Here is a 17294-nt window from a genome sequence, read left to right on the forward strand (position 1 = left end):
TGAAGATTGAACCCATGGCCTGCTGAGGTACCACCCACCCTTTTAATTTTCAGACAAGGTCTTGCTAAATTACCCAGGTTGGTCTTGAACTTGAAATGCTCCAACTTCATCCTTCCAAATAGTGAAGATTACAGGCATGTGCCACTGTATCTGGCCATATATAGTTCTTCATCTTAATTTTTTTACATAGTAATGCTTCGTGACAATCTTTTAATGTAAATATGCCTAGAAGTGACTCACAAATTTTAATAGCTGCCTATAGCTGCCTACTTCTCACTTGTATAGTTGTATCATAATTTATTTAGCTAATTCTTTTGATAGATGTTTTCAGTCTCTAATGATTATAAATAATGCTTCAAAGAATGTCCTCTTAGGTTCATCCTCCAATGAATGTGTAAATCTATTAGATAAATATATAAAAGTAGAATTGCTAGATAAAAGGCTTTGTGCATTTGAGAATGTGATACATACTGCCTGATTGCCTTCCAAAGAGCTGATAGCAACTTTTCCTCCCTCTGACTATACGAGACCATGCCTGCTTCCCAGTCTGACCAGCCAAGTGTTATTAAATTTTAGAAATTTTGTCAAGCTGATATATAAAAGATTCACATCTAAGTGAGCATTTTTACATATTTTAAAGATTGCTTTGTATTTCCTTGACTGCAATCTGCCATACGTTTTGCCCAATTTTCTAATTTTCAGTGTCTTTCTTATTGACTTGCAGGAGTGTTTTGCTTTCTTTTTACATAATCTAATTTCTAGGTCTGTCACAAATTCTTTTAAAAGTCACAGCTTGGTCAATTTTTATTCCAATAGTGACTAGTAATTAAGGGCTACCTCCATCACAGGGGCCCCACTAGTGGAGGATGTATGGATGTGGACAAGTTCTTACTTGTTTGAAAACAGCCTACCAAGAGCATCTAATGCTTCCACCTATCCTACTTCATTTCATTTTCTAACAGCCCAGTGAGGCATGTAGTATTACTAACCACAAAGTGAAGTTTGGAGAATGTGAATGTCCAGGGTCACATAGCTAGTAACTCTTCCACTTCCAAAATTGTGAATGCCTCATAATCCATAATCCACCAGATTCCATTTCTCCTCCCCCTCCCTCTTCCCCTTTTTCTTCTTCCTTTCTTCTTCTCCTCCTTTCTTTTTTTGGCAGTACTGGGGATTGGACCCATGCTGGCCCAGTGAACTATAGCCCCAGTCTTTAATTTTTTTTTTTTTATTTTTAGACAAGTTCTTGCTAAGTTGTCCAGGTTGACCTCACACTTGCAATTATTCAGCCTCAGTTTCCCAAGTAGCTGGATTACATGGATGTACCACCATTCCCAGCTGGACTGACGGTGTGTGTGTGTGGGGGGGGGGGTGCTGGGGGTTGAAGCCAGGACCTTTACATTCAGCTACATCTCCAGTCCTTTTTTAAATTTTGAAACAGGTCTGGCTAAGTTGCTAAGATGCCCAGGTTGGATTGGAACTTGTGATCTGTTTCAGCCTCCCAGAGTGATGGATGATAATAGGCATCACTACCATGACTGGCTCAGACTTTAATGCTTTTTGTTTGTTGGTTTTGGTTTTGGTTTTTCGCAGTATAAGAGATTGAACCCAGGGCCTTTTCATGGAGTCACATCCTCAGCCCATTGATTGATTGACTGATCGATATTTTGAGACAAGTTCTCCCTAAGTCACTAAATTGCACAAGCTGAGCTAGAAATTATGATGCTTCTGCCTCACCCTCCCAAAGTGCTAGGAGTACAAGTATGTGCCCACACCTAAATCAAACTCTAATTCTTTCTTTCTTTCTTTTTCTTTCTCTCCTCCTCTTTCTTCTTTGTTTGCTTTTTTGAGACAGTTTCTTGCTATGTAATTCAGGCTTGCCTGGACTCACTATATAGTCCAGGCTGGCCTTGAACTCATAAATATCCTCCTGTCTTAGACTCTCGAGTACTGGGATGACAGGCTTGCACCACCACACCTGGCTGACTGATCCATGTGCTTCTAATTTTTACTAATCAGTTCTAGTGTAGTCCTTACCATAGAGCAATAAAAACAGTAATAACCATAATGAAGTTCTGTTAGGAGGAAAATGCATAGTATAATTTGAAACATGGGCAGAAAGGAAGTCTTTTGTGGAATGGTTAGGAAGGGCCAGTTTAAGGAGATGACATTTAAACAAAGATAAGAAAGACCCAAAAGCTATCCAGGGAAAGAAAATATCTGGAATGAATCTTTTGAAGCAAGAGCAAAGTCTGTGTATCTGAGAATCAGAAAAAGGTCCACGTGGTTAGGATCAGGAAAGCAAGGTGAAAGTGGGGTCTGAGGTGTCTGTCTCTCAGGCTCCACAGGGCAGGGAGTCTGGACTTCATTCCAAGTGCAATCAGAGTATGGGGGAAGATTCTAGGATGAATAATACGATCTCATTCATGTTTTTACCATGTCTGATTTATGTTACCCTAGCTGTGGTATGGAAAACGGGGAACGAGCATGGCAGCAGGAAGATGACTTAGAAAGCTACTATGGGAGCACAGAACAGAGGCGGTGGTTCACAGTAAGGGGATAGCAGTAGAGACAGACAAGTTTTGGAGGTAGATGGCCTAAATTCCTCATGGATAGGTCATTAAAACTGACAAAAAGAGAAAAATCATGAATGTCTACATGCTTCTTGGCTAAAGCAACTGGTGGATGATGAGACCACTTAATTTGAAGAAGACCAGGCAAATCTGGGATGCTGTATCATTTCCTGTCGCTCCTATACGTTCTTATCCTCACACACCCGACTTTATTCTCTTCCCAATAACCAATGCCTTTACCTTCTTGCCTATTTGCCCGTTAGTCCTTCTTATCTAAAAGAACTTCTGGCACTACTTTCACTAACTCCTCAACTCACTGCAATCTGGTTGCTATCTACCTTTTACCCATAAATACATTTCTTTCCAAGCACATCAATGACCTTCTTGTTGCTAAACACAAGATTTTTCAGTCTTCATTTCTCTGGACCTCCCTCTAGCATTTAATACTGTAATTTCTTCTCTCATCCTCTGAGTTCCTTGTTTCTGGTCTTCTTATCTCTCTGGCCATTGTTTCCCCTGTATCTTTCTTTCCTCACTTTTTACACGTTGGCATTTTCATAGAGTCCCATACTAATTCCTCTTCTTTCTTTATACTCTCTGGGAATCCCAGCTATGCCCATGAACTATCACTTGTTCTGATTGGCTCTCTCTCTTGAATTCTACATCCTTTTGTTCAGTTATGTAGTAGACAGTTTCACTTTAACATCCACATTCACTTCAAACTCAACTTAGTTTAAAATTAAACTAAGTATCTCTCCTCCATAACTTGCTTTTCCTCAGGTAGGTCTCTATCTTGATGAATGAAGCCACCATCTTCCCATTTACCTAGGCCATAAATCACCCCCCATTCCTTAATCCTGCAGATATAATCAATAATCAAGTTCAGCTGGTTCAATGTCTGGACTATTTATCAATCTTTCCAGTTTTCGTGTTTCCATTCTTGCTGCCTTAGTTTGCACGTCCATTGTATTTCCCATAATGCTCAGATAACTAACTTCCTAGTCTCCTTGTTTAAATTTACTCACTAGTAAACTCTCAAAACTGGCATGCTTTTTCTAAAATGGACACATAATCATTTCATTATGCTGCTTAAAATTAAGTCAATGGTTTTCCACTAGCCTTGGGATAAGTTCAAACTTCTTAAAAGGCATATAGAATCTTTCAAAATATAAAACCATGTTAATCTTTTTGGATGTAAATTTCAGGATTTCTACCATGCAGTGATATAAGGTTATTCATTGAGAATATTCCTATGGGCACTGTCCTTTACCCTCAACTCTCTGGGCATTCTTTTTAACACTGAAGTCTTTACACAAAATGTTTTCTTGCAAAAGAATACCTTTGTTTGAATTTACCCATCTGTCTGGCTTACTTCTGTTCATCCTTAAGTGTTCATCTCAGACTCCTCTTTTATAGTTCCTCTGTAGGTGTATCTCACTGTTGTGTGATCAATTGTGTATTCATCTACCTCCTCATTATAGTGTATGATCCTGCAGGCCATAGACTGTGATCTTATTCATCTTTGTATTCCCAGGACCTAGCACACTACTTGACACACTGCATTCACTCAATAATTAATAAAGGGTAGAGTTGGGTTTCAAAGTTAAGACTTTTCTTTCCAGCATAAATCTCACATTTCTGCATGCTATTTATTAATATCTTGAATCTAAAAAATTCTTAATCTAAATTAGGGATTTTTAATATCACTAATTGAAGACAAATTACTGGGTCTCTGAGAATTCACTTAGTTGATTTTTTTTATAGCTCTTTCTCCATCATTCTACCACTCTGCTCATCAAAGCACATTGGGTGAATGTTAGTTAGCTTTCTGTCACTTTGAGGAAATAGCTGAGAAAGTCACTTAAAGAATTGCAAGATTTACCCGTTTTGGTTCAAGGTTTCAGTCTGTGCTTGGTTGGTTCTCAGGCAGAAACATCAGGGCAGAATGCTGTGGCAGAGGAAAGCAGCTTACCTCATGGCAGCTAGGGCACAGAAAAAGAGAGAGGAAGTGGCTGTGGACACCAGTGGTCTACTTCCTTCAGCGAGGCACTACCGCTAAGTTCCATCACCTCTCAATAATGCCATCAAATGAAGAATCCCTCAATGCCGGGCATGGCGGTGCACACATACAATCCCAGCACTCAGCAGGCTAAGGCAAGAGAACCGTGAGTTTAAGACCAGTTTGGCCTATACCTTGGGTCAAAAAACCAACAAAAAACTTAGGAATCCATCAATAAATTAATACAGTGATGAAATTAGAGCCTCCATGATCCAATCACCTTCCAAAAACAAGCTTTTAAAGGGGAATTTTTAGATCCAAACTATATATAAACATTTAACTATATCTAACATAACTGCAAGGACTTTCTCCCTTTTTTCCTTTTCTTTTTCTTTCTTTCTCTTTGGGGTAGATGGTATTAGAAATTGAACCTAGGACCCTTGAACTGAGCTACATTCTTCAGCTTTAAAAAAAAATCTTTCTTTAAGACAGTGCTTTACTCAGTTGCCCAGGCTGAGCTCAAACTTGTGATCTTCCTGCCTCAGCATCCCAGAGTGCTGGGATTTTAGGCTCCTATCAGTAACCTTGGCTCACATACATCATTTTCAAAGGGCCTTATTTTCCACATCAACAAATTATCCACTTCAGAACTCAACTATTTATACAGTTTTGTGCCTATAATACTGTCTTTGTGATGTCCTTGTTATAAAGATGAAGGAATTGGGAAGGCGGAGTAAGGGTATCTTGTCTTGGAACGCAGAGGAGTTGGTAGAGAGACAATTAGTACACAAAGTGATGGGGTTTCCTATTTGTAGCACAGCCCTGTAATCACACTTTGTTCTCAGTGTGCCACAGTGCTAACCCAAGCTTATTTGTCCTTCCTGGGCCTGGATTCCATTCAATTCTATGCCTTATTTAGTCAAAACAATTTCCCCAGCTTCAATGTGTATTTTTTTTTTTTGTGCTTCGTTTTAGGAATATCATATCTGCTTTCCACTTGAGTTTGTTTTAGTTCCAATACTGAGGACTACAGATTCTGAGTAAAAGAAATAAAGATAGATTTTTCTAGGTTTTACATTTCAAGAATGGTTTTCTCAAATGGCTAATGAAGTAGATTAGCAGTCTACCTTACTTTCAAATGATGATGTTTTCCATGAGAATTAGACTTTAATTGGTATAATTTGTTTTGAACCGAAAGCAAAGACTTCTAAGAGGATCAGTTTGATAATGTTTTACCAGCTAGTGCTACCAGACCAAATATAAACCAGTTTTGAGAAACAGGAAGTGAACCTGACTAGTCTAGTCTGAGTGTCCCTGGCAGTGACGCAAATACAGAAATCAAATTAGGAAAACAAGGTATGTGGGTGTGAGGCAGTTGATGATAATTCAAGATGCTACAATATAAGCAAGAAAGCCTTTAACCAAATGCGATTCATTTTAATAACACCCCGAGCAGTTTGATTTCCACGTAACAGGCTGGTGATTAGAGAGCGGGATGAGCCTGAGTTCCCTAGCAACCGCATGTGCTTTTGAGACAGTCATTAGCCTTTCTGTTAATCCCATCAACCCCTTACTTCTAAATGTATGACTGACATTTTTAAAAAATGATGTTTCAGAAAGTGCTTTTTAAAATTTCTACAAGTGAAATGGAAAGGAATAATAATAATAGTAATAATAATAATATATAGTGATACTGCGAACTGTATTGGGTGAAAAAAGTAACGTTCCCATGTGCCCAGCAGGTCCCTCCACATCCCTGCTTTCAGCCTTGAGCTTCAGAAACCCCTAGTGCTAAAGGGCAACGGAGGTGAGAGTGTTCCGAGTTGAAGGCAGTCAAGCTACGCGGAGCAGCGTCTCCGGAGCGCAGCTGTGAAGGTGGGGTGGGCGCGGGGTGCGCAGTCTGCAGTTGGTGCGGTGGGGAGGCTGGCAGGGGTTGGGTGGGAGCGAATACAACACGTTTTCTTTCTTCTTCAAGCACAATGAATTATCCTGGTCGAAGAAGCTCGGGGACGGAGGGCAGTGAGAGAGATGAAGCCCTTTTTCCTATTGATCGTTTAATTGCACCAGAGGCTGCTTGTCCAGGGCCACTGGCCAAGAGCATTATTTTCGTGGCTAAAGTGAGGTTGGGCAGGTTTCCCATCCCCTTCCTAGTTTTGAACAAGAAAGCGCAGCAAGGTTAGACTAGGACTATGGGGCTTGTTGGCTTTTGCTGTTCGGGATGACTGGGTGATGTTTCTCCGACCCTGAATCATTGCCTCCAGCTCAGTCCCGAGTTCAGGACGCACAACTCCACCCTCGATGCAGCCTAGGTCAACCGCGGGGCGTTATTCGAACAGTGATCATGGCTGCGTTTGGCCGATCATCCCAATTGCAGCCGTGGTCCCTGTCAGTTGGACACTAGGCTCTTTCACTTGGGCCGAGGTGGCTCCTGCTGCTCCCGCCGCCCGGCCTGACCCCCCTGCGCGCTCCCTTCCCAAGGCGACCACCTGCGCCGCCCCACTTACCCTCTGCCCCGCGGGGAGGGCCCCTCGGGGTAGCGGAGCCCTCCCTACTCCCGGGCGGCTCTAGGGGAGGTCGGTGTTTGCCTCCAGCCCTTCGCTACCAGAGGATCAGGTTCCTCCCCTCCTCCCCCTCCAGCTCCGGCCGCCGCTGCCGCCTCCTTCTTGCATGACACAGCAGAACCGCAGCTGCGGCAGCAAGTCCAAACCATCCGCCCAGGAAGCGCCGCAACCCGGACTCGGGAGGGGCGGAGGGGGTGAGGCAGGGGCCCCGGGCCAGGGGGAGTCTCGGTCCCACTGTGCACCACACACTCCTTTCCCAGCGCAGGGCCACGCGAACGAAATGCGGCTCAAGCTGACCAGGCCGAGCCGTGGAGGAATGCTGGGGCTTGATCGCAGAAGGGATGGGACCAGAGAGCAGGGTGTGAAGGAGACCCCAGTAGGGGCAGCACATTTCAGGTAAAGAAAGGTAAGGAGAGGCCTTGAAGTCAAGGGTCAGACTGTGGAGGAGATGAAAGGAGGTCAAAGAGAGAGGTAAGGAGGGAGAGTTGCTGAGGAAAGACCAAGCTGGGGAGAGGGTGGGGGCAGGGAGCTGTAGGGGAGAGGACTGGGAGGGAATATTGGGGGTTTGGGGAGGCCTGAGCTGAGCACCCAGGCAGGGAAGGGCCTGAGTTGGGAGGGAGGCTGGGGAAAAGAATGACAAACTGGGCATGATACTGGGAGGTAAAAATTCGGGGGCTTATGGAATCTGAAGAGATGCAGTGACAGTCATTTATCATGGCTGAGGAGGTAAGCTGATGAGATGGAAAGAGCACAGTCAAGGCAGGGCCGGCAGAAACCATGATCTTCCATCCCACTCTTCAGTTTCCTGCAAAGTTTTTGCATAATTCCGCCAATCCAGTTTTCCTTCTAAAATGGAAAAGCATAAACCCAAACACAGAAATAGACATCTAGCTTAGATTTATAAGATAAACATCATCATGGTCAATCCACACTTTTAATACAGAGAACTAGGATTTAAGGTAGAAATCCCTAGAAGGGTTGTGAGTCAGTAATACCAGAGAGAACTGAAAACTGTTAGGAGTTTCCACACATCATCGGACTTGAACAGTCTTTTAGAGTTGTTTAATACTTAACGTTAAATTTTGAAAATGAGGACAAAATATCAGAAAAATGCACAAGCTCCCCTCTTCACACCTAGACGTATATGTGTATAATGTCTAGTGTCTACCATGTGTGATCGAGGGGCGAATGTTTTCCTGATTCTTTTATTTCCCAAGAAACAGCACGCATTTTATAGCAGCCATTCTGCTTGTCACCATTTTGAAGAATATGGTCAGAAAAGTAATGCAAAACTGCCACTTTGGTTTTGTCTGTACCTTCCAGGTCATATCTTCATACCTCACTTCCTGACACAAACAAGTTTTTACTGTTGTCAGCAACAAAGCCCTAATATAGCTGCGGAGGAGAAAAACTGCATTGCATTTTTGTCTCCTGTGAGCATCAACAGAGTTACCAGAGGAATGCAATTCCAGAAAGCTTTAAAACTGGTGCTGATGGTAATTATGTATCAAATACCTGACTCTCTGGTATTGTTTTGGCATTTCTACCATTCCTATGGGACTGAACTCACAGAAGGATAAATCTGTGGCTTTTTGTTTGGTTGGCTTTTAAAAAAAAACTTTGTAAAATTTAATCAGGCCGACTAGAAAACTCATTGCTCTTTGGGGAAAATAAAGTAGGAGCCATGAAATGTCATTTTAACAGAGCGTGGGTTTTGTGACTGTAGAAAAGGATTTAAGGTCGCTCCTTCAGTTCGGCTTACTGGTAAGGAGCATAGGCTCCACGCACGTACAGATGCCACAGCTCCCGGATGCTTCTCCGAGCTTCCGCAGCGCTAGAAGCCCCTTCGGGATGCTGCGAGGGCTCCAGATGGGTGGTGGTACAATAGCTGCGGCCGCCGCCGCCGCCGCCGCCGCCGCCGCCGCCGCCGCCGCCGCCGCCGCCGCCGCCGCCAGTCCTGCCGCTGTTGTTGCCACTGCAGTCACGTGGGAGCCCCTTTAAGTTTCCATAGAGAGGCCTCTCCGGTGTCACATGATGGACATGATATAATGAAACAACATTGTGGAGAGGAAAGCATTAGGGGAGCCCACGGCTACAAAAACAAGTGAGTGAGAAGAGGTGGGAGGAAGAGAAACTACGCCACCTCCCCTGTAGCCGAGCGCACGCAGGAGCCTGGCGTGACAAGTGGGCAGAGGCGGGGGCAGGGAGTCGGGGGTCCTCGGCCCGGCCAGGGGACCCCGCTGCCCACCGCACGGCGAACAACTTTGTCGGCAGCTCCGGCCACCAGCCCTGCACCTGCCTCTGGAGTCTCCATCACTCCCCGTGATCATCCCAGGGAAATTCTCGAAGAATGTGTACTGTACAAATCTACGTGCGCATCATTTTCCTCTGGCGTCTCGCTGACTTGGGAGGAAAGGTCGGGGAAAGGGATGGAAGCGGCACGCGTTCCGCCCAGAGGTAAGTTTAGGGGGGTGGGGAAACCAGTCCAGGAGGAGTTGGGGACGGGGATTTTGCTCCAGTCCCACTTCACGGAGCTGAGGCAGATGGGCTCTGGCGTCAATTGGAAATACTTCCCCCGCGGACTCCGCGGACCCCCCTTCGCGCGCTCCGCGTTCCCACCCGCGCGCACCCCCGGCCTTCTCGCCGGCGCCCCAGGGGTCTGCAGCTCCCGGCTGGGGGCTTCGGCCGGCGAGCAGAGGGAGCAGACGGGGCTGTGCGTGAAAAGGGCCTGTCGGAGCTACTTCGCCATGTTTGTGTTGCTAAGAGCACTTTTTTTGCCCTTTGCGGTGGCTTGATGCCACATGGCTCCTCCGGAGCTGCTGCCGGGTAGAGAGCGAGTGTTTTTTTTTCAATGTCCGCATTCCAGCTAATGTTGCGCAGATAAAATTCAAACTTGAGGTAAACAGAAGAGGAGGAGGAGGAGGAGAAGGGGAGGGAGCGAGGAGGGGGGCTGTTTCCATTTCGAGATCCCACCTCTTCACTCGGCGGAGACCGACATCCCGAACCTGGAGACAACTCTCGCCTTTCTCCCACGTCGCCCACCTTTGCTGTCAACAGGAAATCAGGGCAGGGGGCGCGCTTCTGGGAAAGGACGCGGAGTCCGGGCGCTCGGGGACGGCAGCCCGTCGGAGCTCAGACCTCAGCCTCCGGGGGGTCGCAGGACGCGTAGGTTTGCTCTGGCGGTGCGGGGGGTGGGCACGAGAGGGCGCGGCGCCCCCGGGTGGGGCGAAGGGTGTCTGTCCCCCCCTCACTCCCAGGACTTCGGGATACCAGACCGTGTCCCCGCCACCTCACCCCAGGCGCGGGTTTCCCGCTGGCGCGGTGGGTGGGGCTCGGGGTTTCCGGATGGCTAGTCACCTGGTAGGTGTGCGGGTGGCATTTCGGGTGGGTAAGTCTTCTCCCGGTAGAACGGTGGTGGTGGTGGGGAGGGAGACCTTTATAGCGAGCACTCGGAGTCAAACTGCGTCTTCCCTGCGTCTTCCGTTTTGCTTTTGGGGTTTATTTTTTAAATTAGGGGCAAAATTCAAGACCTAGCCCCCGCTGTAATTAAATGTTTCAGCTCGCAGCTGAGCTGCGCAAGTGGCGAGGAGGGTGAGGGTGAGCTTCGTCATGTGGAAACTGCAGGCTCTGACAGCTTGTAGCAGCCCCCCACCCCCGCCAGCCTCGGGCGGAAGGTGTGGGTGGCGTGGTCTGAGAAGGGTGACGTCCGAGGCGGGGTGGGGACAGGCTTGGGATCCCTCTGAGCGTCGGGGTCCGCAGCGCTGTCGGTCGCCCAGCCGCTGTGCCCCAGAGGGGGGCGGCCACGTGAGGGGGTCTGCGGAAGCGACGGAGTTCAGAGCTGAGGGCGAAGTGCGTGGCGGAGTCGTGACGGGGGTGACACGCAGCAGCCGGGGCGCCGGGCCGCGCGCCTCCCACGCAGGGCCGGCGTCCGCGCCGCGGGCGGGTGCGCTCTCGCGGGCCCGCTCCCGGGAGGCCGTTTCCGGGCCGGGCGCGCGGTCGCGGGCGAGCCGGGGCGGTAAACAGGGTGGCGCCCTCTGCCCTCTGCCGGAGCGCGCGGCCGGCGGAGCCCGGGGCAGCACAGGCGCGTCCGCGGCGCGGGGCCGCGGTGGCGGGGGCGCGCGCCGGCTCCCTGCCACCCCCGCGCGCCCCCGCGGCCGCCGGCCGGCCCAGCCCCCTCTGTTTTTGTTTTGATGGAGCCCGCGTGCAGCTGGCGCGTGTCGAGTCACGTGGCCGAGGCGGGAGGGGTTGGGTGAGGGTGCCGGGAAGGGTCGAGGCCCCCAACCGACTTCTTGCGGCCGGTGTCCGGCACTTGTTTGTGGAATTGGCCGCAGTTGGCCCACGGTGAGCAACGTCTGTGTTCGTCGTCACAAGGTTGGTCCAGGCGGGCTTCGTCCCCTCCATGTGGGCTGGAGGGGCCGTCGGCCTGGGGTGATTTGCTTAGAAAGGGAACGGACGTCACAGGTGTGTGTTTTACTGAAAATGTAGGACAGATTTCTGTGCAGTTTTAAATCCTGCTTATTAGGAACAACTGAGAGCCTTAAAAAGAACTGCCATACCTAGACAGACCTAAATCAACGGATCCAAATCCAAAGAGGGTCTGGACAGATTGTGGCTTATACAGCCACTTCTGAGGCAGGGCAAGAACAAAAATTTTCGGAGGTAACGAAGTAGACTAATCCTCCATACTCAAGAATAGCTGGAATTTTGTAGTTAATATTGATCTGTTACCATTTGGGGTCTCTCCGCTAGGCACTGTGGCTTTGCAGACGTTTATATACGCAGTGAAATACTGTTGTCTTCGGCTTACAGTTGGAGGAATGGAAGTTCAGGAGGTCAGGTGAGAGTGGATCTCTGAGGGGGGCAGATCCAGAGCCTCTGTATTTTCAACCATTACTTGCTGTCCTGGGGAGGGGAGTACTTTTTAATTTAAGAGCTACTTTAGGGCCAGTGAGTCCCTATGTGTACATATCTACTGTTAAGGTTTTCCTTTTGGTGAAGAATGCTTTATTGGAAAGGGTGGAGAATCACTTGATGAATTCTTCAAGGCCTGCAGGCTATCTTTTGAAGAAGTTTAATGTGAGGAGAAGAGTAAAGGGTTTTAGTGATTTGAAGAAAACAGGTTTTCCCTGCAAATGTTTTCTTTGGGGAGTTGAACACTGTGTAAAATGAATCTAGAAGACGCTGATGTTGTAAAATGAAGAGTCTAGAAGACACAGATGTTTTTCAGGCATTTACAGGCGCATCCAAAGAGTCCTTAGGTTGTTGAACACTACATAGTTACGGCGCCCACAGCAAGTTTTGGGGGAGAAAACAACTCTTTTGGAGTATAGAAATTTTACTTTTACATTCTTCCTTCACCCCTTCTTCACTGTGTCTTTTGTCTGTGGGAACATTGAGATGCGGGGATAATCTTGTTTTGAAATTGTACATTGATATGATCTCTAAGGGTGTTCCAAATAAAACAGTAAAGTGAAGTTTCCCTTTGAAAACAAAGAATTCGGGTTGTAACAGTTTGTGAACCAAAATTGTGTAGAGTGTCATAAAAAATCTTTCTAATATTCTTACTAAGTATTGCTGTCAAACTCGTGTTGTTTGGAGATTTAAGAGGTGTTTCCATCACCGGCCATTTTGGTGTGGAAAGTTTACGGATACACCCTGGCAGACCTGATCACCGGTGGAAATGGCTCTGTAGCTCCGTCTCCCTCCCTGCATTGTTCACTCCCATCTAGTCAGCGCCAGGGTTGCTTTTCTTTTCACCATACATACCGTTGCACATCTCTGCTTAGTTTGCACTTCTGCATTTTGGGTACTTTCCTTATGTAAAGTTCTCCGATTTCTTCTCAGAAAGGTATTTGAAAACACCCTTTCTGTGTCATCTCCATCTGCTAGCACACTTGTCTCATTGTATTTATCCCAGGATGTCGTGTTGTATCTGTTGAATAAAGGGGAAGGAAGAAATGCCACAATAGCAGTGCACATACTTTCATGGGCCCTAGCAGAGTACCAGTACTTCCTCATAGTTCACTGCACCATAGCTTTCAGACTTAGTATACAAAGTTATTTTAGAGCTGCACTGTCCTAGAGAGTTTTCTGTGTTGGAGAAATGATTTTTTAGAGTTGCATAATCCGGTGCATTAGCTACTACTTGAGGCCGTTGAGTACCTTAAATGTGGCTAGTGCAGTGTAGGAAATTAATTTCTAAAGAAGATAGCCACTAATACAACATAATTAAAATTTAAACTTGATGTTTCACAGGTGAATGTTTAGGCTGTGTATCTTGCCTTTAAAAAAAAATCTTGGTTCATCCTCTAGGGCTAAAACTAGTGCTTCCCATTTGTAGATTATAAGGTGCTTGGTTAGTGATTTTTGTGGTTCTGGAGGGTTGAACCTTGGGTCTTTACACTGAGTTACAGCTCAGTCCTTTATTATTTTTTTATCCTGAGACAAGATATCACTAAGTTGCCTCGGCTGGGCTAACACTTAAAATCATCGTGCCTCACTTCCCCAGGATTCTGGGATTACATGCCCTTGTGATGGTGATCAGCTAAGTGATATATATATGTGTATATGTATGTATGTATATGTAAATATATGTATGTATCATTTATGTGATACATATATATATATTTTACCTATATGAGGCCTTCATTTTCATAAAGCCCTGTCAGTTATCTGTGAGTTGTTTATGTACAGTAGTTCATGTGGCTCTCTTTTTCAGCACAGTGGTTGAGGGTAATTATAATTAAGAGTAATTATTTACAAGTGGATGTGAGGCCTTCGTATGTACACCAAACGAAAGTTACGTAAGTTGATACTTTTCTAAGATATGATGTATGAGGAGCAGAATCTTGCTGGCCACTGTATTTGCAGTGCTTTGTGTGATGCTTGACACATAGCGAAATTCACAAATATTTCTCGAGCAAATTGATGTTCAAATAATGTAGGCCTTCTGGGTGTACTGCGGAGTTAAGGAGAATGCTGAAGACAGTAAGTACACTGATCACATTGTTCCCAGGCATGCAGTCTTTCCAGGAGCATCATTTTTAACTATGACTTTGGTTTCTTTCCTGAAAGATCTGTAGGAGAAGTTTTTACTCTTATTTGATGACAAATTGAAAAATAAAATCACGAGATTTGGTGCTCAGGTCATTACAGAACGTTAGGAAGTATTAATGAAATTGAAGTGGTCTTTCTGTTGCTAGGTGCACTTGTCCATGTACTTTCACAGGGAAGGGGAGCATGCCCTGAACTACGTTAGTTAGAAAAGCTTGCTTGTAAATGAAAAGGTAATTGTGTATGTTAATGGAGTCTGAAAAAGAGGACTGAAATAGGTCTTTTTTGGTATGGCACTGAAAAAATAAATTCAGTATGGAAACATTTATTCTTAAACCTCTAAATCTGAATCTGTTAGTTCTAACACCAAAGCTATAAACTTCTCCAAGAGGATATTTAAGGCATAAATAGAAGCAGATGTTTAATTGTGTAGATAACTATTACTGGACTTTCAAATATTTATATAAAAAGGTATGTGGGTGACACATCAAACATCTGTTTAACAATAGCCCAAAGGCCGAAAATTGTAATTTTATTACATGTGGTAAATCTATACTTGGTTGATGATGCAAGCATGTGGTTTAGTACTTTCAGGAGATCCATCCATGTGGTGGACCTACCTTGTGCAGCTCTATTGGCCAGATTGTTTGTTGTTGTTGTTGGTACTGGGGATCAAACTCCCAACCTTGTGCTTGCCAGGCAGACACTTAGGCCACTGAGCTAAATCCCTGCCCCTGTGGGCCAGATTTTAAGCCTGCTTTATCTGCAGCAACTTAGTCCTGTCTTCCTGTCACTCTGCCACTCCCTGTTCTACAAATGAGGACTAATTTTATAATAAAGTAAAATACAAATGAAAATACAGGTCTGTTGTCAGAGAAATTTGTAGAATACATTCTGAGATAAGTGCTGGGGGTGAAGGCTTCTTTTTTCAGCGCTAGTGCGTTAGTTCTTTAAGAATGCTTTTGGAATCTTTCTGGTGTGAACTTTTTTGGTGGAGAAAGAAATACCAATCAGTAAAAACCTCCCCCTCAAAACAAACTGTCAGCAGTGTTTCCCATTAATTCCTACTGTTACCTTTGAAACCAAACCAAAACACAGCCATAACAAGGCAGAACACAACACTGCTAATAGCAACAAATGTTAACCTAACCAAACAAATAATTGTGTTTTTTTTTTTTTTAAAAAAAGCTCAAGGGATTTGACTTGTTACTTTCGTGAAGAGGTCAGTTACATGAAGGCTTTTTATAGTTATTCTGTATAAATTACTTAGGACAAAAATATTTCTGTTACTTAGATGGGTCTGGATGAAAGTTGTAATATTATCAGAAATAATAGTGTAGAAAAGTGAAATGTATAAATGTATTTGCTAGAAAATCCTATATAGGTTGCTTGGATTCAGGAATACAATTTAAGAATCACTTGGTAAGTCACTGCTGTTTGCAGTTAGACAGTTTCTTCCAACATTCATTCTTTTCAATTTGAGCACCTCTCCATTTCTTGATTTCTTCAACATCGGTCCACTTAAAATTGCTGAATTGTGTGTGTGTGTACGTGCGTGTGTGCATGAGTGATAGGGTCTCCATGTATAGCTCAGGCTAGCTTTGAACTCACTGTGTAGCCCAACTTGGCCTTGGCCTTGTACTGCTGAGGTCCCTGGCCTCAGCTTCCCAGGTGCTGGGATTGCATGTGTGCAGTATATCACTCAGTGGGAAACTGAATTTTGTCTTTTTGTTTAGGTTTTAAACCTTACTCATGCTAAACTTGCTTTTGACCACTGGGCTCTACATCCAATCCTGAGATTGTTTTGAAAAGGGATTAGATTTTTTTGGAAAGATGCTTAAAAATTCCATATGTTTTCCAAAAATCTTAAGTCTGCTAAAACTCAAATTGGGTATTCCTATTTAAGAGAAGTCCACCATTGAGTCGTGTTAACTAAACAGTTTACTCTGAGCATCACTTGGGCAGTGAGTTTGTTTACATAGTACCGCCTGTCCCAGAGCCTGGCTTGGGCAGGTGGCCTTTCACTCAGTTGATTCTTTTATTGAACAAATTTGAGAAAATCGTTTTTATATTTCCTGATACGTAATCTTCTAAAAGTTAACAAAAATGCAGTTTTGATCATCCTATATTTAAATAATTGGCCTGGCACATGGTTAAAGTATTTGTAGTTACATGATAAAATTATTTGTCACTCCTTCAACCTTGATGTTGTAGTAAATCTAACCTAGTACCTTCTCTCTTATGATACAGCTGCCGCATGTATAGCACAGCACATCATAAATGGTGAGCTCAGTAGGTGAAAGGTTTTATGATACAAGGTTTCTATTTGTTTTTTAAAGACACTTGTTTTTTTCAGGGTCTTGCTGTATTGCCCAGGCTGTTTTCTCAGACTTCTGGGCTCAACTAATCACTCTGCATCAGCCTTCCCAGTACCTGAGATTACCATTGTGTGCTCTAAATGGCTTGAGACATAGTTTTTATTTTTTGTTGAAACGTTTTTATTTTTCATTTCGGGTCTAGTATAGACTAGAGTGTGACAGTGTTAACTTTGATGTCCTTTTTTTGCAGGAGGGAGATGCCTATCCGGGTTGACTATGAAGAGAAGCCATAGTCATTCCCGTTTTAGGGACCTTGGGGAAACTGGTGGCTCTGAAGTTTCTAAATGAGAGACCTTTGGGACTGGAATCTGATAGGAATGGAAAGTAAGAATATCAGCAAATTTGTCCCAAAGTAGCCCTGCATACTTACTGTGTTAAGTATACTAATCTCAGCGTGCCTGATGTTTTTTTTTTTTTTTTTTTTTTTTTGGAGTGGGGGAGGCTTATGGTGGAGATTCTGAGGCATTCTAGGAGGGCAGGCAATACTCTGGAAATGTTCTAGATAAAACTATTGTGCACTGGCACATACCCAGCTTCACATAGACTCAAGGTCTCTAAGGTGAGCTGAAGTGAGGTTTGATAGTATGCTTTAATGTGAGTGAATTTATTGCAGAGGAAAGTTTTTTTTTTTGAAACTGTCTAACCTTACCCAAGAGCAGAGAAATAAAATTGTGTAAGGAATGGGAAGATAAAAGATGAAATTCTTTTTTCATTTCTGATAAATATCACC

The 17294-nt window shown here is 44.8% G+C and overlaps 2 protein-coding genes across 2 annotated transcripts in view; one reads left to right on the forward strand and one right to left on the reverse strand.

The window, feature by feature from the left end:
• Positions 1 to 7230, reverse strand: part of Mkln1 (muskelin 1) — a 317153-nt gene extending 309923 nt beyond the window's left edge. The window contains exon 1 of the mRNA XM_063234205.1: positions 7077 to 7230. The gene's annotated coding sequence lies outside the window, so the exon portion shown is untranslated. The remainder of the gene's footprint in view (positions 1 to 7076) is intronic.
• Positions 7231 to 9483: 2253 nt separating this feature from the next.
• Positions 9484 to 17294, forward strand: part of LOC106027256 (uncharacterized) — a 176208-nt gene continuing 168397 nt past the window's right edge. Inside the window, exons 1-3 of the mRNA XM_063235730.1 lie at positions 9484 to 9549; positions 9653 to 9850; positions 9900 to 10302. Of these exons, the coding sequence (XP_063091800.1) occupies positions 9484 to 9549; positions 9653 to 9850; positions 9900 to 10302 (667 nt within the window). The remainder of the gene's footprint in view (positions 9550 to 9652; positions 9851 to 9899; positions 10303 to 17294) is intronic.

Source organism: Cavia porcellus, unplaced genomic scaffold (genome assembly GCF_034190915.1).
Source record: "Cavia porcellus strain 051 isolate PalLab524CR breed Dunkin Hartley unplaced genomic scaffold, mCavPor4.1 scaffold_2, whole genome shotgun sequence".
NCBI classification, from domain to species: domain Eukaryota; kingdom Metazoa; phylum Chordata; class Mammalia; order Rodentia; family Caviidae; genus Cavia; species Cavia porcellus.